The 22,361-nt window shown below is 39.2% G+C and overlaps 1 protein-coding gene across 1 annotated transcript; it reads right to left on the reverse strand.

The window, feature by feature from the left end:
* Positions 1–797: 797 nt before the first annotated feature.
* On the reverse strand, positions 798–20,953 carry LOC120406164 (kynurenine/alpha-aminoadipate aminotransferase, mitochondrial-like). The gene is made up of 13 exons (XM_039540537.1): positions 20,887–20,953; positions 19,503–19,668; positions 18,282–18,414; positions 17,363–17,437; positions 15,177–15,386; positions 14,735–14,800; positions 13,622–13,704; positions 12,703–12,796; positions 11,894–11,955; positions 10,850–10,914; positions 5,357–5,463; positions 2,988–3,089; positions 798–884 (listed from the first exon to the last, which is right to left on the reverse strand). The coding sequence occupies exons 1-13, from the start codon at positions 20,951–20,953 to the stop codon at positions 798–800; spliced, it is 1,317 nt and encodes a 438-aa protein (XP_039396471.1).
* Positions 20,954–22,361: the final 1,408 nt, after the last annotated feature.

The following is a 22,361-nucleotide window of genomic DNA, read 5'->3' on the forward strand; positions in this document are numbered from 1 at the left end:
GAAACTGAGGCAAAGGATACCGCCAAAGATGCTGAGGGATGGGTGTTTGTGTACTTTTGAATCCTCATTGCTGTGTTTTCCAAAATTAATGCTGTATTCTCTCTCTTTAATAAACATTTTTGTTTACATAGACTCAGTGCTTGCGAGGGGGGAAGTATTGCCCATTAGAGGTGGCCATGGGAGGTATCTAGTTTTCTCAGATCTTTGTGTGGGAGTTTGAGCTGGTTTAATTTTAAGAGGAACCCCTAGATACTGAACCCAGCCCTTGTTGCTGCTGACCCTACCTGACAGAAGGGTTACATGTGGGAAATACTCGCCTTCAGTCAGTGGGTATATAGTTCTCGTGGTGACAGGCAGAAATAAAATCAAATTCATTATGTATGTGCGGTGTCTGGGAAGAAAGGAAGCGATGGTCTAGTGGTCAGATCCTCGGGATGGGATGTGGCTGTCAGGAGCTCTCGATTTCTAACTCTACTACTGACCTGATGTGTGTTCCTAAGCAAGTCTCTTAAATGCTGTGCCTCATTTTAATGCCTCAGTAATAAGAAGATAACAGTTACTTACCTAACTCACAGAAATCAGAACTAAATTGTTAATAATTGTACAGTGCTTTGAAAATGTAATGTTCTATTATAAGTCTATGTGCTAGTTATTGTCAGGTATCATGGTACTTGATGGCATCATGGCAAATTTGCCCAGTAAGAATAAAATTAAAAGTTATGTGCAATTACAGAAAGTAGGAATAAAATCACTCCTTTTAGACTTGTCAGTGAAATTAGATACCCAATTTCTAAATGTCAATGAACACAGGTTTCTAAAAATGCCAGTTTGTTCTGATCCTTACAGACAGTTTCTTTTATAAGCTCAGCCAGTTTCTGGAAAGCCTGCAATGAAAAAATAAAAAGAGAAAAAGGTTGAGTTGACATAATACTGATAGCAGTCACTAACACAATGACCACTGATATCAAATTGTTAGTAATCACTCTATCCTACAGCTTTTCCATGTACATGTTGTTCAGAACACTATGTCTGCAAGGCATTTCAGCGATATCTCACAAAGTATGTGTGTGTGTGTATATATACATACACCCCATTGCAATGCCCTTTCCTCGCCACTGCACACTGCTTTGAGAATTTGACCTTCAAGGCATAGCTGGATTTGACCCGTTTGCAATGGCTTGATGGGCTGGTACTTTTGCCCCATGATTGCTGTCTTATGCTTCAGAATTTAAGCACTAAGGCAATTGTCAGTATCAAAAATATTTTTTTCATAGTGTGTCAAGCATCTGCTTAGTGATAATATAGTGACATTGTTCTGCAGTAAACAAAGCACCAACCAGTGAAGAGAGAGAGAGAGAGGGAGAAATATGCCACTACTCCAGCAGACTACTGTAGTCGGCAGGGAGAAGTATGATCATATTTGCAATTCTTGTGTCTTGGGAGCACAATAAATGTGTTAGAAAGCAAAATAAGATTGCCTTCTTGAGAAATACACATGGAAGTAGTGAAGTTTAGAAAAAAAAGTTGCGGGTTGATTTTGCTTTCTTTACCCTAAAATTGTATTAGCAGCCACTAATCTTGCTCATTCATCTAAAACTGTGAAAACATGGTGCAGATTCTCTCTATGCTGCTTTTCTAAATCATATTTTGTATCTATTACAGCAAGGTACCCAGAGAGTGCTTTATAATACACAATGCATAAATAACCCATGGAACTCACAGCCACTAGGCATTAGTGATCACAAACTTAAGAGGCTTTAAAAAAAGGATCGGACATTTCTATGGTTAATAAGAACCATCATAGTTAGATACCAAAAGACACAGATGGGATATTAACTCTCACACGTCAGGGCATAAGCCAACCTCTAGATGACTGTAGCTAGGAACAAACTTCCCCTGTGGGCTGACTATTCTGTAATTTTCCACCATAGGGGCTCTTGCATTGTCTTTTGAATCATCTGGAACTGGTAACTGTTGGAGACAGATAGAAGGAAGGATGGGACAGTGGTTCAGGTGCTAGTCTGAGAGTTGGGAGAACAGGGTTCATTTCCCTGCTGTAGCACAGACATCCTGTGTGACCTTGGGCAAGTCACTTAATATCTCTGTGCTTCAGCTCCCCTTCTTTAAAATGGGGATAATGCCCACCTGACAGAGGTATTGTGAGGATAAATATGTTATAGATTATGAAATGCTTTGGCACGACAATAATGGGGGCCATATTAGTACTTAGGATTCTAACTAATCATCAAGCAATGACTTACATACTTGCTCATATACTGGGCTGTTAACCGTTCAGTAAATTACTTTGTACTTTAAGGTATCCTTGTTGCCTGCCTTTCTCCACATCATCTCTCTTCAGTTTTGCATGATTCATTCCACCATTCAAAATAAACAGAGTTGATTATGGTGCATGATTTGGAGAGAATTTGAAATGTGATTATGGGGTAAACAACACTGGATATTATAAGTGTTAGGCAGTGGTTCACAGTGGGCAGGAAGAGGGGGACAAGAGTGTCGAACTTGCTACTCATCTGTACATCCTCCAGGATGTATTATAAATTTAAAAGCTTAGATGAGACAGACTCAGTATCAGAAAACCAATAACCATCTTAACAGAGGAAAAAGAAAATCAATTTTATGCAGCAGTTAGGAAGAAGACTGTGATTTATACTCACCTACAATTGTGTGTGTATGGATCTGTGGTTGATACATGAATGGGAATTTTATGCACACATATCAAGAGGACAACTTACACTTAAATTAGAATCTTGGTCCCAGTGGGTCTAGTAAATAATCAAACTTTTAAAATGAGACTTGAACTAATGACTTTCCATAAAGTAAATGCTAGTTTTACTTTGGTAGAAATGCAAGAAAAAGGGTCTCGAAGTCCAATATTAGTCTGCATGCAAACAACAAATTCACATGAATAATAGGATCTGATCATGCAAGTCGCCCCAGTGATGCACAACAACACCAGTTACACTCACCTGGTCCATCTGGTCAGGAGAAGCAAAAGAATAGGAAGCTCTGACATAGGGAGTAGGAGCTGAGCTATCAATGCTAAACGATTGTCCAGGAACCAAAGACACCTAAGAAAGATGTTACCGACTTTAATGTTTTGAATGCAAGGAAGTTTGAGAGGATGGCATGTAAAATAGGATCATTACACTATCCCGTATCAGAAACTGTTTATAGTTATACCAAGTTTATCTCATTTTAGACATAGCTAATAGGCAGAAAAGACCCACAACTAATATCAAACTGGGGAATTCTTTGCTTCAGTATCTAGTAAAATCTAAAGGCCATATTCAGCCTGCACTGAATGAATATAGCTCCCGTGGGAGTCTACAGGCCAAATGTAGTGGGGTGGTAAACAATGATGTAAATTACGTGTCAGGTGCGAGTTAGTCAGAAAATGGATGTAAGTGGTGAACTTCAAGCTGTGCTAAACTTGGACTTGTACTAATTGGATATTCAGCAGGTGTGCAGCAAACTGAGTAACATACACATCTAAGACCAAGAAAGCAGGCGGTGGGGGAAGGGAAGAACAGGCAGAGCAACTACAGCAAGGTGTGAGAAAAAGCAGATCGGCCATGAAATTTAGCTATGTCCACAACATTCCCGAAATTCCTGTGGTCAAATTTAGCTTAGGTGTAATTGGCTATAACTCTCATTGACATGAATGAAGATGATATCCTTTTGTGCCAGAAGTTGAACTTGGCCCCTACAGAATTTGAAATTAGAAATATCACCCATTTTTTGACTAGCTTCTGATGAGATCATTTACAATAGTATAGCACCATTTACAACACTGGTGAATTTGGTCTGGTGTTTTAAGGAGGTGGTATTTGTGGTCTGTTGGGGGAGGAAGTGGGGATAGTAGGGGTCCACATAAAATGGAGGGCTATGTGACAATATAATAGTGGAGCCGAATGGATGTTGGCCTTTAAAAAGACTTCAGAGGGGTAGCTGTGTTAGTCTGTATCAGCAAAAACAACAAGGAGTCCTTGTGGCACTTTAGAGACTAACAAATGTATTTGGGCATAAGCTTTCGTGGGCTAAAACCCACTTCATAAGATGCATGGAGTGGAACAAACTGTAGGGGGGTATAAATACACAGCATATGAAAAGATGGGAGTTGCTGTGTATTTATACCTCCCTACTGTATGTTCCACTCCATGCATCTGATGAAGTGGGTTTTAGCCCATGAAAGCTTATGCCCAAATACAGTTGTTAGTCTCTAAAGTGCCACAAGGACTCCTTGTTGTTTTTAAAAAAACTGTAGGTGTCATCCTTGTGATTGTAAAGTGATCCATATTGATCATGAGTAGGACAGTGTATAGTTTTGCATTGGAAGAAAATTAAGACAACAGCTTGATTACAAGAATGATGCGCTCCTGTACAAAACTATAAGGTAGTCAAATAACTAGTACAGATAAGAGTAATTGCAGCTAAGCTTTTTGGACTGCAGAGCACATTTTCACATTTTACAATTTTTTTTGCTAGTTTTCTCTCTTTGCAGAATTTCTGCAACCCATTTCAAATTATCTGATGTTTAAAAAGGAAAAAGCATTTATTAGTGTGTTCTATTTTGTTTTCTAATTGTCAATAGGCTCAAATTATTATCAGTTTCTTGTAACTTGGTATTTATACTCTATATACACATACATTTAAAATAAAATCTTGGCTTCTTTGACGTTGAATAGCAAGACTCCCATTGACTTCAATGGGAACAGGATTTCATCTCTGGTGTTCAGATCACTATGAAAATTATGCAAGTAAAATACCTGGAAATGGCCACAGTGTGCTGCATCGCTGTTACTATCATCATGATGGCATATCTAACATACTGTACATCTTATATGTGGAATTTTAATGTAACAATTGTAATATGGCTAAAGATTAAAACCCAAATTCTGCCCTGAGAACAGGGCATTTAGACTCCGATGCTTGTGCAGAGCTGCACTGAAGTAATTGGGAATCACATGGGTGTGGGCAGTGCATGGGGCCTAAGGCATTTTTCTGTGCATACTTTAGTTTGAAGTATGACTATTCTTTGTGGCCAGTCTCTGTTCTCACATCATGTAGTGCTGTTTTATTGTTTTAGAAACAACTTTACAAAGTAAAGTAAAATGTTACTATTATGAACAATAGGTCAAACCCAGCTCCCATTTGTTATAATGGGATCCCATCACGTCAGCTACTAAAATGTTATTCTTTAATGACCTGTTAAGAAAAAGTCACCTGAGTCACAACTAATTCAGTAACAAATAGTCAGAATAACAGACACGGTTCCGTTCCAAATAAAATTTACATTATTTTAAAGCTGTTTCCCCATCATTAGGTCTTTCCTTACCCCTCTCTCCAAAGCATTTTCTGTGATCATCTGGTATGTATTGGAAATTCCCTTAATCTTAATCCATAAAAACATTCCAGCAGTAGGGATGTTCCACTCTGCCAAACCTGTAAATCAAATATGGACACTGAATAAAAGTACATCTTGCATCTGTAATGAATACACCAAAATGGGAATATTGCCATTGATATCAATAGGGACAGGATTTCACCTATAGTATTATATAGAGTTTACTCCATCAGCTTTTTTGTGGCACTGATTTGCATGAAGACCTTGGCCTTCTTGGCCCTTTATACAGGTATCCAAGCAGTTACCTTGCCTTTCCTTGGTGGTCAAATTTTTCTAATCAGTAAATGCTCCAGATAAGTCAGATACTCAGTTCAGTTTACCTTAACTAAAGTAAGATCTATTGGCAACTTAACAGTAATAGAAAACCATAAAATAAAGCAAAGATTAGTTAAACAAAAACACACAACAGATGAATATGATGCAGAATATCAGCAGATTGCTGTGTTTTGTAACCATTTAGTGCCAAAGTTATCTGGACTTACAGCACAGTAGCAGTTTGCATAGTTTCTCATACTGAAAGTGCTGTTTCTAGAATTACATGCCCCTCCAGTCCTCACAGAGTGTGTTTGTATGTAACCTCCCACTTTTTGAAAATAGGTCTCCCCAGCTTCATTTGTTGATGTTTGCCTGTCCGCAGTATAGTTAATTTAATGGTAGGCTGTAAACTCATTAACAATGAGCCAAAGAACATTCAGTTCTGATGTCAGCTTATGTTAGGTAAGGTCTTCCTGTTACCAGCATACATAAAATCATAGAAATGTAGGACTGGAACAGACCTCGATAAGTCAGCTCATCCAGTCCCCTGCACTGAGGCAGCACTACATATTGTGTGGACCATTCCTGTCAGGTATTTGTCTAACCCATTTTAAAAAACCCTCAGTGACAGAGATTCCACAGCCTCCCCAAGTTATTTGTCCAGGTGCTTTTTTTCCCCCTTAGACTTGCTTCTCATGCAATCTTACCTACTAATTCTCTGAGTTGGCTAATGTCTGGCTTTTTTGAAGTCCATTGTGTTTATTCTGCTGTTTTTCCTTCTGACTGTTCCTTAGAATCATAAATGCTGTCATTTCATGATCACTTTCACCCAAGTTGTCGTCCACCTTCAAATTCTCAACCAGTTCCTCCTTATTTGTCAGAATCAAATCTAGAGCAGCTTTACCACTAGTCACTTTCTCCACCTTCTGTAATAAAAAGTTATCTCCAATGCGTTCCAAGAACTTGTTGGATAATCTGTGCCCTGCTGTATTGTTTCCTCAACATGCCTGGGTAGTTGAAATCCCCCATCACCACCAAGTCCTGTGCTTTGGATGATTTTGGGTTAGTTGTTTAAAAAAAGCCCCATTCACCTTTTATGCCTGATTAGGTGGTCTAGAGTAGACTCCCTACTAGGACATCCCTCTTGGCCACTTGGGTAATATAATTATCCCTGAAGGATTTACTTCTTTGCAGTTCCTGCATTCTTGTCCATTACCTGCTTCTCTGCATTGTTAAAGAACATAAACAACATCTTGAGGTAGACCTACATTGCCAGGCCATTTTGTGTGGCAGCTTACTTCCAAACATGGACAGTAAAAACACAAAACAACCCTCCCTTGTCTCCTGTATAATAACACACTTTCACCTGTCTCTCAAGCAAATAGATGAGAATTAATTTAATGTTGTGAATGCAATCCTAAACATACGGATTATTGGAGGCAATCAAACATCTTGTTAACTAGAGTTTCCTTTTACAGTAGCTCTGAAAATTGATGTTACAGATAGATGGCTGGGTACTTGAGATGTGTCCTAGGGAGCTTATTTATCCAAAGGAAAGTGAATGACAATGTCTGTAGCTTGATCAGGACTGGTTTATACCGGTCTAAATCCTGTACTGTAGAGTAAGTCACTGACTAGAAAATCATGCTCCAAAGGGAAGGAAACATACACAATACACCTGACATAACAGAAGATTCAGGTACATACAGGAACATCTGGATTTGGTTGTGGGAGCCTAGCCTTATCAGCCTTCTGCATGTGATGCTGGATCCACGGAGTGGTGCAATTGTGACAGTACAGTGATCAGTCAAATCCGCTGTGCTTTGTATAGCGAGGGAGTAACCACAACTGTAAGTCATATGTGCACAAGTTCACAGCCTGAAAATCTACATTGCAGTACTTCAGCCAAAGGACACTAGCATCCAGCGGCACCGGGGTTCAAACATATGGGTCACATATGCCAAATGCCTGGCAGGCAGGATGAAGTAACATAGTGACAACTGGACAAACACAATCTTTTCCCCCTCTTGTTTAATGCCACTAAGTAGCCACTAAGGCAGACAATGAGGTGCCATAGGCTTCTGGCTATCAGTGTACTACTGGTGACACTCAGGTCTTTGTCTTATTTTAATTAGGCCTAAATGGAAGTGTATCCCTATTCATCAAGTGCATGTCAGAGAAGTGGCTCTGGATGATAAAATCGATCTGGTTTACGTATGTTCTGCTCTGCTTGGATAAGTTGAAAACGATGCTCTGTTGGCAGGGGCAAAACATTTTGAGGAGGTATTTTTTACAATCTTTGAAGCTGTGAGAGATCTAAGCCTTAGTTATTTTACAGATCACCTCTCCCTCTAAATCTTGCCTTTGCATGGGTGAGAACACTTCCACTGTTTGACCTACAGGAGACGCTCACAGGAGCTGGGAGCAGAGTGGTGTACTCACTGGCAGGCTCCCGCCTCTGCAATTTGCACCCACTGGAAATCCAGCTGACCCAACCTGGCAACATTTGGAAAGAATCAGAAAAAGGCATCTTTGTTCAGGCTTTCTACTAATGGGAGGCATTGGAATTTACCTTTACAGTCTCCCTCCTGGTATCCTCCTGTTTCATGGCTTGATAGCTATGAGGGGCACTGAGTTTATGCTCCCATTGGGGAAATGGTTCTTTGCCAGTCTAAACTATGTAAAGTACACCCTGATACTACTGTGATGGTGCCTTGTATCTACATTTAATAATTTTTATGCTATTTTGACTTTGCCAGAATTTAAAATATAATCTTTTCCACGCTATGTGTTTGTGGAATTAATTGCTGATTATCTTTATTCAACCCCCCTCAACCAAAAAAATAAAAACCAACAATAACAACAACCCAGGCAGTTTCCATATTCACCTTTTCCCACCATTCTTCTTGATTATATGTTCAATGTCTACAACTGACTAGTTTTATTCTGTTTTAATTTTAGCTCTTCTCAGTTACAGTTTAGCTTCCCTTTTTAAAGTCTTGCTGGAGCTCAAATACTAAACAAACAGGCAGGACAACCCAATGATATTGAGATTACTAGACCATAAACATTACCTAACTTTTACCTTATGTAGCCTTTCTGGTTCTTTTCCCAGAATGAAGTCTAGAATGTGCTCCAATCTTACAGCATAAGCGGAAGTGCCTAGAGATCCAGGGTAATGGAACTGCTAGTACCAGAGCATTATGGGGAATGGTTTTCCTATCACATGAATTTTCAATTTCAAAAAATTTCCCTTTCCACTTCAAGACTAAACTGAGAAAGAGTGAATATAAAAGGCACTATGAAGTATAAGATCTGAAGTGGTCTTTTTTATTATACGTGGAACTGGTAGTGACCCCTATAGTTAATGCTTCTAGTCAAGGCTGGCCTTATAGGTGGGTGACATGGGCAACCGCCCAGGGTGCCGTGGTAAGCAGAGCACTGTGGTCAGGAGGCAAGGAGCAGGGTGGGCCTGGGGCGTGAGGCCAAGGAAAGGAGCTCGGGCAATGTGGGGAAGAGGCAGTGGGGCCTGGTAGGGGGAGTGGGGAGCCTGGGGATTCAGTGGGAGCCACGTGGGATAAATGGGGAGTATGGGGAGGCAGAAGGGGCCAGGAGTGATGGGAGGCCAGGGAGGCAGCGGGGGTCAGGGGAGCCAAAATACAAGTTTGCTCAGGGTGCCATTTTCCCTGTGGCTGGTCCTGCTTCTATTATAAGCCTGAGGGGCTCCTTTTACTTACATGCTGGCTGCACTGGTCTGGCAGTCCAAAATAGCCAGAACCCTCCCAGCCATATCCCCAACCCCAACATGCCCCTTTTTTCCTAAGGTGCACATGCTGCCATGCTGCTGTGCCACAGGTGGTATGTGTGTCTGTCAGTGTGTGCCATTTCACTGGCCCTCAATCACCAGGGAATCCCCTTTCCACTGGGGATATGTCTTGGTTGGGAAAGCCAGATGGTTTCTGGCCCACTGATTCCTCCAGAGTGGAGTAAAGGTGCCAGGATTCAGTCCAGAGCTGGGACTATAAACTCTGCCCCAAAAAGGGATTATGTAAAGTCACCTTTCCTGTGGAAATTGTTTGCAGGATCAGAAAGATGGTCCTCCGTCAGTTTAAACCCAGCTATTTTATGTCAAAAAAACTTTCCTTGTCTGTTGTTCCTGGAACCAGTTTGAACCAGAACATACAAACCTCCACAGGCGGTGGTACTCTCTGGAGCTATATACATCAGAGTGATTCACCTTACTCGCCCCTGTGAAGGGGCATGCCCTCACACTGACAAAGAGGAGACTACTGAGCTCCTCTGGGCCTGTTCAATGCCAATGAGGTGCATCTGCAAGGTTCGTTCTGGAGTGGGGGGCAGTTAAAAGGGAAAACTGGCCAGAGGAAGGGATGGTGAACAGGGAGAAGGCTGCTCCATCTCAGACAGCCAAGACAGTCTCGCTGTATCTTTGTGGAGTGGCCACCCCCCTGAACTTGGAGTCGGTACCCAGTTTCTTCTCTATTCTCCCCCCGCCACACACAGACTCCCACGTTGAGTGAAGCATTCCTCGGAAGCTTCATTAATCAACCTTGCCAAGTTCCTGAGCTTTCCCATAAGAGTGTACATTATGGGCTTTAAGCAGTGCAGCTGATAAATAAGAGTTGTAATCGGAACTGAAAGGTGAGTCAGTGGATAGCAGAACATAGAGGCTAGATAATACCAATCAATATGTGCACCTTTACTCTGCTCTATTTTTTTTTTATAAACCAACTGCTCCCTGTCATCCCCACTGCTCCCTGTCATCCCCACTGCTGTCAGTGGATAGCAGAACATAGACGCTAAATAATACCAATCAATACGTGCACCTTTACTCTGCTCTATATTTTTTTTTATAAACCAACTGCTCCCTGTCATCCCCACTGTTGGGGGTAACTTATCTGATGTAAACCCGATTCAAACCAATGTAAAGTGTCCACATGCAAAGTTGCTTGGCTTAACTAAATAAGTGCAATATTGCACCTTTAGTTAAAATGGTGAAACTTTGGCATGTTCACAAGCTCTAAGTTAAACATCATCCTGGTCTTTGAGTTTCTGCCCTACCATCTATCAATCTGTGCTGTTCCATGGCTATCTGCATATACATTAACTCCACTAAGAGGGTGTTCATGAGTGTGTGTTGCATTCACTGACCTTTTAACCACTTGTCTGCTGCTGCAAGCATTGCATCTCGCTGAGTCCTGTAGAATTCCATTACCCTGGAAGCAAAGAAGTACATTATTTTAAAGAATGGTGGGGATATGAGTCAGTCATACAATTATTAAATACTACCTCGTATGTAACTCAGCAACAGTTTCATTGGAAATCGGTGCTAAGTGCTACTCTGAATCACTCTCCTTATCAATATGGTTTTCTGCATGCATTTCAATTTTTTATGTAAGTAAGTAAATAAATAACCTAACCAAGACAACTCAGGAAGGAGGACTCTGAACCCTCTCGACCATCATGAGTTTGAAAGTTTGACTTGGATATTATTTGTTACCTATTATACTTAAGAAAGACCATGAAAACAAGGAGCAGATAGTAAAAACCCAGTGGAAAAATACTGGTGAACAATGGAGCAGTGAGCAGGTAATGAGAAAAATAGAGACATTCTGAATAGTGGATTTTCTAAAATGGAAAAAAATAACTATGGCAGATACATTGTGCAGCCTGTAGCAGCATAACTTTGGGATAAGGAAGAGCCTTCTGTGTCCAGTCTAGGGCCTTATCCAATGTGCACTGAAGACAATGTGTTTTTTCCCATTGACTTTAGTGGGCCCTGGAGCAGACCTATATATCATGGGATTATCTTTAGCTAGAAAAAACTTTTTTTTTAAGTCTCATGAAAGGTTCAATATATCAGAAAATGGTACATGGTTGCCTTCAACAAATAAAGCTCAGAATTTCATTCCTTTTGTGGATTCATGACTTGATCATAAAGGGAGATTTAATGTGGTTGGGGGGAGGTTTAATATAGACTTTATTAATAGTAATAATAATACATAGCACTTATGTAGCATTTTATTTTTATCCATGGATCTCAGGCAACTTTGCAAGAGTAGGAATAACATCCCCATTTACAGATGAGGAAACTCAGGCACAGAATGTTTAAGTGACTTCCCTGAGCAGCAGTAGAGCTGGGACTAGAACCCAGGTATGAAATAAAAACAATCATAAACTATAGTACTATATTACCTTTCTACATGCTCTAGCAAACCCTTTTGCCCCCATTTATGAAGAAGTTCTGACATTAGGATCTATGTGCGAGACAGAGAGAGAGAGAGAAAAACATCCAAGTTAATGTCATAACCTAAATTCCATAGAGCCAGTTCTGTAAAGCCCATTGCCTTCAGTGAGAGTCCCTGTAAGGATTCCACAGGTGTACTGGGCTTATAGCCATTCACTTTTCAAAATTGTCCAATTTTCCACTACTACTACTACTTGAATGACATGACAGTGTCAAATTCTGCTCTAAGTGACATCCATTGTATGGGTGTAATGGCGGGTGGAATTTAGTCCATGATATACATCACCAGTCGCACGCTGAGCAGGTCCTGTGTCTAAAGCAGAAGGCTGAAGATGAGGTGATCTGGGTTCTAATCTCACCTGTACCAAATATCTTATGCGACCTTGGTCAAGTTACTAAAGCTTTTCTGAGCCTTAATTTACAATCTTTAGACTATAGCTAGTAGTAGTAATGTTTTTGAGGCTGTATGCATTACTTTTTGTAAAAAGAGCGTCTATTGGAAAGTGCTTTGTATGGCACTCATCACTTCGTGTGCCTATATACAGCTGGACAGTATAACTCCCGACTCCAAGCACAGCATGATGCACACATCATTGATGAATGCATCCCTGAGAAGCCTGTGGTGTAGACTCACTTGCATACATATGAGTACTTTTCTGCTATTTCTCCTGATGTGCTGTATGCAGAGCAGGATCAAGCACTCAGTTTTTAAAAACAGTCCGTTCAAATAATTGTGTAACTGTGCAATGGCACTTACCTGTGTGAAAGTGCTGGTTATCGTTGAACTCTGCATATGTAGAATAACTCTGTCAATAAGAGGTTTGGGGCCTGTTAAAAAGCCTAATCTCAACCTAGGAAAGAAAAAAGCATTAATACAAAGATGTACAGTCCATTAATGTTTGTTATATGGATTCAGCATTATCCCTTTGTTAGTATCTGACTGATAGATCACTACTTTGTGGTGAGTGAATCTTGACCAAATCCAATTGTTCAGTTCTATTATGCAGTGTGTAAAATAGCTCTGCCTTGGTTTGATATATTTATAAAGAGCACAACACAAAATAAAATAAAATACAAAACAAAAGAAATTAGCACATACATAGGGATTGAATTTAAGACTCTGGTGACAGGCTGCGGGACAATGCCTCATGGGAGCATGCACACAGGTTAAATGATAAAAAGCGGCTGACTGAGAGTGGAGGATTCCCAAAACAACAGACTTATTTGTAGAGTTAAAGCAATGACAGGGTACTCATTGCTGCCCATTCAAAACTCAGCCAAGAAAGGACAGCTCCTAATATCCCAAGGAATTTAGAGAGGGAAAAAATGTCAAAAGCAGCTTTGATGTTTAGGACAAATGGAGAAGACACTGCACCCTAAAGAGTGCTTCACAGGGTTTGGCACCGCAAAAAAAAAAAAAAAGTTGGGGGAGGGCAGTAGGGAAAATACGGCAATTCTTTGTACATAAGGGCAGTCTAATGAGCTGCTCGTCCTCAGCTGAGCTTTATGGCATAGCCAAAGTTTGCTTTACAGCACGTGACATTCTAGTTTCAAAATATTTTTGCAGCCATAAAAGTAAAAGATGTGAGACTCTTTTTAATCAGAGCTGTATAGAGGGAATGATAATGTTTTGGTAGAATGGCACATATCACACAGCATTTTGAAATTGGACTTACCCAGCAGAGATAATTTTAGAAAAAGTGTCACATCTGATCACTCGACCATCAACATCCATTGACAGAAATGATGGTGCCTTAGTCTTTAAATATAAAAAAGTAGCTTATTATGGCCCTTATTTTATTGTGAGGTAATGATTTGTGATACTAGAATATGACTCACTCTTGTCAACAAGAAAACAAAATACTCTGGACTGTATTGTGACTGCCTTTGTGGCAATGAGCACAGCAAGCAACTTCTTTCTCCTTGTGTCCATCCCTGTGCAGGGGCCAGTACAAAGTGATAAGAGCAGGCACTGTATTAAGCTAGTGCAAGTAGTGGCATAAAGTCTCCACAAAGGGCAAGGGAGCAGCAGGATAAGAGCAGGGCCTGGGATGAATCTATATTAACCATTCTCCTCCACATTACTTTAGCCAACAGTTGTGGCTGGGTCCAGTGGTGGGTGGAGTGGTGCATTGTGTACCTTGTTAAAGTGTGGGTGTGCTCCCACTGTAGAGTGTGCTCCTCCTGAGTGAGTGCTATGGACTGAACCTCTCTTAACCATAGACTTGGTATGGCATCATGAGCTAGCATTGTATCCATCTGTATGTACACACACATGTTTACACCCATTCTGCACGGGTGCAAACATCCATGTACATACTTAAGCACTTCTAACGCCTACATGTGTGCAAGGTTGGTTTTTTGCACCCACATAGGGACAAGTGGGTTTCAAGGATGCACATTCTATCATTAGCAAGCACCTGGGTGTTAAACTATTTCAAATGTGTGTGCATGCATTTGCCCCAACTTTCCTGTCATGCTAAAGGAAGTTTAAGGTGAGTCATATTTTGAGCCTCCAACCTTTGACGGTGCACATTTTAATAAATATCTTTAACTACTGAACAACTGATCTGCAACTCTTTCTGTGTAGGAAAACATTATAGTAGTCCAGTTCAACTCTGAGATTCTCTGTCTGCCAAAACATATGTAAAATGCAAGATGTTTGATTGTTGGGTACAGTGGTCACCTAAACATTTTTATTTAAATGTGGACAGCTGAAAATGTATTTCTCCTTGTCAAAGTGACAGCATGTGTGACATGAATACAAATAAGCACAAGTGAATATTTACCTTTTCAAACTGAAGAAAATAATATGGATCATCTTCTATTATAAGGAAATCATAACATCTTGCAAGCTGAAGAGAGGTCAAATTAAAAAAAGAGGAACAGGTCTTGAAACTGTCGATTATTTGCTGCAATTATTATGTGATATTTTAGTATACAGAGTAAGACAGTAGTGTGATCATTGACAACAGGGTAAATGACTGAGTGGCTCGCTGGGGCTATCATTATCCATGTCACCAGGTGTAGGCCATGAAAATGATCACGAAGGATGACAAGGAACAGAAATAGACATATTTGCAGCTGGGATCTTTTATACTTTCACTGGGTCCAGAATCAACATGTTATCATGGGGAAAATATTCTAGTTCTGTATTATAAATTGGTTAATAGCAAACAAAATGTTCTCTCTTTATGAAAACTCTGATGATGTCAGGTTCCTACTGAATACCTGGTATATCTTCTTCTTGCAGTCAGCAGTCAGTGAGGTTCCAGCTGGATTATTACCATTTGGAACGGTGTAGAGGAACTTGGGGAGATTGTTGTTCAGCTTTTTTGCATCTTCTGGTCTCCACCTGGAAAGAATTTCTTTCAGAGCTTTTGGAATAATACCATGCTTGTCAGTAGGGACTTTGATAATGTTACAGCCCAGTGGTTCCAGCTGTTAATAGAAAGAAGATGGACATGACATGCAATCTGGTAGCCCAGTCAGCAGTTCAGAAATAGTCAGTGAAGCCATAGAATTTCTGTGCATGCTTCATCAAAATAATTAAAAATTCTTTACCTTAAATTTGATCTGAAATGGGAAATTGGGGAACTAGATTGACTGACTTCAAAAAATCTTAAATGCACATTACAAAACCACTGATGTGGTTACTCATAAGTAATGTGGAAATCTCAAGTTTATGTCCTAAAATCTTTCTCACAACATAGTCCATATTTTATATATAGTCCCAATTAATGGTCCCACATTCAGCTATATATTTATTTGATTGCTTAATAGAACCAACACCTTCCCCATAAAAAAAGATATTACACAGCTATCCCATGCAACAGGCTAACTGAATGCAACAATTAAGGTAGGGAATTGACATGCATAAGTCTGAAAAATTCCAAAAGTGAGGTTCCTGCTATAACTTATTTGCATTACTTGTGTATATGCATACATGCACATAGAGATAATATGACAACACACACATGTAATTCAAGTAAATTACAGTAGGAACCTAAATTTTGCATTTGGTTAGGTTTTTTGCATGGGATAGCTTACTTGTATAAAAAGTTGCTGGTTCTGCTGGGCTGTCAAATAAATGTATATCTGATGTAGGAGCATTAGCTGCATAGCTCTCTAGAAGGATCCCTGAACTCCTCAATACACTCATCACAGTGTTTTGTTATGCTTCCTCAAGGCACTAGGATCCCTAGCTATCATATAATGAAGAGTGCCTTGCAGTGTGTTGTCATTCTTCACCTCAGTGCAGCCTGATGTATCCCTACATTTCATGGAAAACTCAAGGCTCAGATAGTCATATAAAAGAATATCCGAGATTGCAAAGTCATTTTCCAAAGGCGAAGCTTCATTTGTGCATGCATTATGCTTTTGCAGGTGGACCTATGTATGTGTCCACACTTGGTAGCTAGAAACACCTGTGTCCACACTTTCAGTAAGGTAGATAAAATGATTTTTTGGGGAAAACTTTGTTATTTAAATTGGAAACGTTTGATGTTGCTGTTTTTAAATTGTTTTTCTCTTTTAAAATAAACATGTTTAAAATGAAATCTGAATTTAATACAAAATATGTTGAGGCTTGAACTTGTTATAATTTAGCTGTAAATGGGAGACATGTTTTGAGAAGAGAAGTTTATTTACCCAGAATGTAAAGGTGGTTTTGTTTAATAAACCTAAATGATATATGCTGTTTTGTGTGTTTTAATTAAATCCCACTTACCATCCTAATGCAGCTTGACATAAATCATGAGCAGAAGTTAATTATTTGGTAAATAAGCAAATAAGTCACCGTTTTCTAATATATTTAAAATGTAGAGTAAAGAATCTGAAAATATGAAGCTATATCATTGCTTAAGTAAATGTGTGTACTTACAACGTACTGTCTTATGTAGCAAAAATATGTACCAAATCTAGTGTAAAGGATCTACTTAGTTGTAAATTAACATGTTGTAATGGTTATATCAACCCCTGAGAATTAACCTTTCTTTAGAAAATAACTGAAGTTCAAATGGAAAAGTTGATTAAAATCAATTATTTAAATTGAGGCTTTCCATTGGGTGATTTAAATCAATCCACCCTGTTTTCAAGAGTCAAAAACCTATTTATACATGTTAAACTTACACCTTCAAAATCCATTGGCCTTGAAAGTCAAATGAACGCATATATAACATGTGCCTAGTTTTGTATGTGCACAGGTGGAGGCCTGAAAGAGATCCTATTCAAAATGTACCCGTGACTACTGAAATAAACAGATCTGTCTCTGCTACAATATATAGCTTGCCAGATATCCATAGATGTGGCCCACATGTGAAAAATCAGTGAGACAAATCACATATTGCAAACTTTCCCTCTTCATCTTGACTTTAGGACGAACTTTGCACTGCTTTGCAGACATAACCAATACTCACTGCTGACAGAGTCCCTGAGTAGCTGGGGTCTTCTAAAAGGACATTATCTCCAGGATTGACAAGCATTTCAAACACCTGCCCAATAAGAATAATTTATTTTACAACAGTCTTATGTTTCCTCCTGAATATTATACACATTGCTATATACTCTGGTTGGATTATTTGTATTGATTACATCAGTGGCTCTCAACCTTTCCAGACTACAGTACCCCATTCAGGAGTCTGATTTGTCCAGGATACCCCCAAGTTTCACTTCACTTAAAAATGACTTGCTTTCAAAATCAGACATTAAAAATACAGAAATGTCACAGCACGCTATCACTGAAAAATTGCTTGCTTTCTCATTTTTACCATATAATTTTAAAATAAGTCAATTGGAATATAAATAGAAACCAAGAAAAAGAAACCAAGGCCTGCTTACCTTACTCATGCATATAGCCTTCACTCACACAAGTTATCCTATCCAAATTATCCAAGTTATCCTATCCTACTGCTGTGAATAAGGCAAGTAGAAACAGAATCAGAGTGTGAAATCCTGGCCCCATGGAAGCCAATGGAAATTTTGCAATTGACTTCAGTAGGGACAGGGTTTCACCCATGCTGGATACTTTTTCTCTTGTATAAAAGAAGTATAATAAACTAGCACTTTTTTCAATTCAAAATTGCTTGAAAACATGTTTAGAGCTTTTGTGCCATTGAACAAAAAATATAACAAATTAAACACACTTCTTCATACAAGTAGCAGATCTGTGTTTATTAATATTTCAGTGTTAGGGGAAGGTTATATTATTGGAAATGGAGTGAAGGGAATCAATGAAGGGCTATGTTCCCTGTGAACTAAACTTTGTAGATATAATTAATAAACTATATAGTTTATGTAGCATTGCCATGCCAGTACTGATTCTCTTTTCAGTCTTACTTTAGACAAGCCATCCTGGCTGCCGGTGGTGACACATATCTCCATTTGGCCCTGATCAGGACTGTACTTGGCAGTGGGAGGATTGTGGAGACTCATCTGTAAATCCTTTAGCCAGGACAAGAACTCTGGAATTCTGAAACACAAGTTTCATTCCTTTATTCTTCATTTGTATCCATGACACTTTATAAAGTACAGAGACATTTACAGCCCTTTGCAGCCTTTGCAGCCCTGATGCAGCATGATTTCTGAACCACCTGTGTGTAGCTCTTGTTAAATATAAAGGATTATGGATCAAATCCTGAAGTGCTTACTTTAGAGACTGATCCTGCACATCCTCACTAGATTAGATTAGATCTTACTCTTATAAGTAGTTCCACCACTGACTTAAATGAGACTGTGCATTAGTTAGAGGCTGCAGGATCAGTTTTCAGTTTTCACTAAGGAAAACGCTCATGGATTTAAATGAACCTGTTATTGTTTCATCTGACAGTTTGCAGATGGTGAACTGGTTAGGGTACCTCAGATAAGTGTTCAGAAATGAAAACCAAAGTAGGTCATACTTGGAATGAAACATTTTCCTATCGAAAGAGGGGGTTGTTGAAATTTTCCACAGGAAAAGGAAACTTTCTTAAGAATTATCTGTCAGCAAAATTGAAATGAAGTATTTTGTCTCAGGTCAGGTGAACGTTAATTTCTGTGTCCACCTATGTCACCATGGTACCTGATGGGAGCTGTATTTTCAGGCCCCTTATGCCCCTATTCTCCCTAATAGGACAGGCTTCCTTGCCAGACTCCATCTTTCAGAATTCATCACAATCTCGCCCTGTGGCTGAATCCAAACAGAAAAAATTCAGAATGTTTCATTCTGTGAAAAGGTTAAATATTTTGACTTTTGTGCCCAATTTGTAATGAAAAGATTGAAATATCAGAATTCTCCACGGAGCAGAAATTCTATATTTTGATTGGCTCAGTCCTTACAATAAAAAAACAGGCTGATGGACATAATGAAATAATTCAGTTTCCATTATTGAATAATGGATTATTGAAAAGTTATTTGAAAAATGAACAATGAACCAGTGTACATTGAAGATTAAAATACAATCACTTAAACTCAATCTCTCCAAGTAAATGGGTATTGTATTAAAAAGATCAGCTCTTTTTATTAATCTTGAACCTGATACTAAATTGATTAAGAAATGTCATGTCGCTTTTAAAAACTACCCTTCTGTGGAGGAATACTGGAGGGCTCTCTTCATCAATGCATCCCGAATTTCAATAGTGGTTCCATCTTGAAGAGTGAAACTTGCTGTTTTAAATGGGAAATAGTTAGGATTTGGCATGCCTCCAGAGATCATGATTACTGAGGGTTTCTTCTGTGCCAAACTACCTGTAGTGAACATAAGGAAGAAATCATCAATTGGAGATCGCACACTGCAAGGAAGAGAGAATGCACTCTTATAGGGTGTTCAACTCTATTTAATAAATTATAGTGAAATGTTAAAGTAAATGTTCTTGGTTCACAGTGACGTGCATTGTTTTCCTGTGAGAACAATACTTCTCATTTCTTCTCTCTTGTTCAATATTTATCTTCTAAAGGTTTTTGCTTGCTGCCAATAAATAAAAATGTCATGTTTTTGTGAAGAGTTGTAGAAATGCCAATACTATCATAGTTTTTTTTTACAAATTGTCAGCTATGACTTGGACATACATGAAATATTAGCTATAAAATATTAGAGATGGACTGAGTTGCTAAATGTGGATCTAGGTTTGAACTTCTCTGAAATCTGGAAGCATCTCATGTCTGGGGTTTGGTTTAGTCCCTTCTCTACTAATTTCTAGATGGATGATCTTACTCTTTTAAAGTTACAAAGGACAACTCTGTGTAAAGGCTGACTTGGGAACGGAACATTTTCATTTACTAACTGCTGTCAGGAGCTACTGTAGTTGAAGCTACTGTTTGTCCAGGTAGTTTAGCACAAACTTTTCAAAATAAACTGTAGGCATCTCTGGATTTCATGCTTCATGATGCTCTCCAGGTTTCAAGCATGGAAAATGAAGGATCTAATACACCACCACAATTTTATTAAGTAAGCGTCACTTTAGTAATGAGACTTTCTATGTGTATCCTGTAAAAGGAGAGTTTAACTTTATTACCTTTTAGTAGTTTTCCAGTAAAAAAGAAATAGCTTCCTATTAGTTCAGTTTATTTGGTGCTCCAAAATCAACCAAATTCTGCTAAATTTAAAGAGTTCTTCACCCACAAAAACCCAATTCCAGAGGTAACTGCGGATGTCTCTTACTATTAATATATAGTCCTAGAACTATAGAATGAATGAATTTTTCAGTTTCTCTGCTTTGAATCACACTGACTTCCATTGGGTGGAATGAGAACTGATTTAAAGCTTGAGATGAAAATTTCACTTGCCTGATAACAGCACCCTACAAAGACTTTAAAAATACCCCAAGTAGCATCCTAGTCACTACCCTCAAATATTTTGGATATAACTTCCAATGTTCAGCTGAGTTATCCCTGCTGATCACAGAAAAGAAGCCAATAATACATGGAAGACATCAGTCAGGTTTAGGGGAAATATTTTGTACTCACCTGTAACTTTTATAAGATTTTCCTCTCTTGTTGCACTTACTACTGAGAGAAATTGGGAGTAGTCCATGCCGGTGATACAAAAAGCAACCTAAATCTCTGGGTCTATTAGGCAATTGGTATAGAAAAGGAAACAAAGGGAAAGCATTTTACTCTTTAGTACATGTCTGACTAAATACAATGAATAATTGTGTAATATTTAGCTTCTGCCTTCTTGGTTGTTTCACTGTTTATGCTAACTTTGAAAACAAAAGAAAAAATCCCCTTGCAGAGTACTTTTACGGAGGGGTCATTAGTTCTAGGGGCTATATACAAATGTTAAACAAAGACATGATCCTTTAGCCTTATAACTCAGCTTTTTATAGACATTATGTTTCTTTGACAGGTTTATTACTTCATGAAGAGGTTTGGGGAAGATTTTAGACTGGATCTTGGGTTTCCCCTAAAATGGTATTCGGACCCGCATACCTGGGACTGATTCCCTTCAGCTGAAGGTGGTGTGTGTGTGTGCTGTTTGTGCCTCTTTGAATGCAACTAAGGAGGTTCAGGTTCCATAATGTTAGGGGCAGGGTAATAAAGGGACCTTGCTGGATTTAGAATGGCTAGTGAGAGTCTGTTGTTCAGAAGCTGGGGTTACTCTTCGTGGTTGAGTTACAGTTAGCCCATTAGAGTGTGTTTAATGTTTGTGTGCATGTCTGGGAAAATGTGGAGGCACTTCTGAAATGGTACCATTTAAGGCAGCTTGTACTTCATAAGGCAGACTAGAAGTGCATTTGTCTTTCACCACTGTGTTTTACCAAGGACCACAACCATCAGTTTCCTGCCAGAGCTTCAAAAGGAGCTCATTTTCGCTTTGTTCTAGATGGCAAAAGAAAATTGGAACCATCTTCCAAGGCCTGATCCTCTCTCTTCTCCCCAGCCTGCCTTTCCTATTGTCTAATATTTGTATTTTATTTTATTGAATGGTCACTTTGGAGAGAAATGAGATGTCCTAACATAACTTTCTATCTATGCCCAGAAGGAAGTAACATAGTTATTTTTCACTTCACTTTCTACTTTTATAAAACATTACAGGACTTATTTCAACATTTAGGAACAATCTCTCTTTTACTTGGATTATATGTTCTATAAATCAGAACGTGTTTTCTACCTGTTACTACTACCATGAACATTGCAATAGCATGAACAACCCTAACCTGGGCCCCAGCTGCAGTGGCTCCCTATGAGCTATTGTCACTGCAGAATAACTAGGTATAGTAACGTGCTTCAGCACCTCCCCTTGGTTTGTTAACCTTTGCCTACTTTACAGCACCACAAGCCCTGATGCTGGCCATGCTCTCAGCATGCCTTGGAAGGTCTCGGGTCACACCTGTGTGTTGTGTTGGGGCTCCAGTGTGAGCTGGCATAGAGTTCCCGGGGAGGCCTTCTATACAAGATAATCCCTGGGAGGCTTTGCAATATGTTTGTCACCTTCTTCT

The sequence above is a fragment of the Mauremys reevesii genome, linkage group 5, assembly GCF_016161935.1.
Source record: "Mauremys reevesii isolate NIE-2019 linkage group 5, ASM1616193v1, whole genome shotgun sequence".
Lineage (NCBI taxonomy): Eukaryota > Metazoa > Chordata > Testudines > Geoemydidae > Mauremys > Mauremys reevesii.

What these genes read in the sequence shown, in the direction of transcription:
- LOC120406164 (XM_039540537.1), bottom strand. Translation starts at nt 20,953, where the DNA reads ATGGACTACTCCCAATTTCTCTCAGTAGTAAGTGCAACAAGAGAGGAA. An exon ending in AAAATGCTTTGGAGAGAGGG is followed by an intron (nt 3,090 to 5,356) that starts GTAAGGAAAGAC and finishes CATCTTTCTTAG; the next exon opens with GTGTCTTTGGTTCCTGGACA. An exon ending in CTCCTGACCAGATGGACCAG is followed by an intron (nt 885 to 2,987) that starts GTGAGTGTAACT and finishes TTTTCATTGCAG; the next exon opens with GCTTTCCAGAAACTGGCTGA.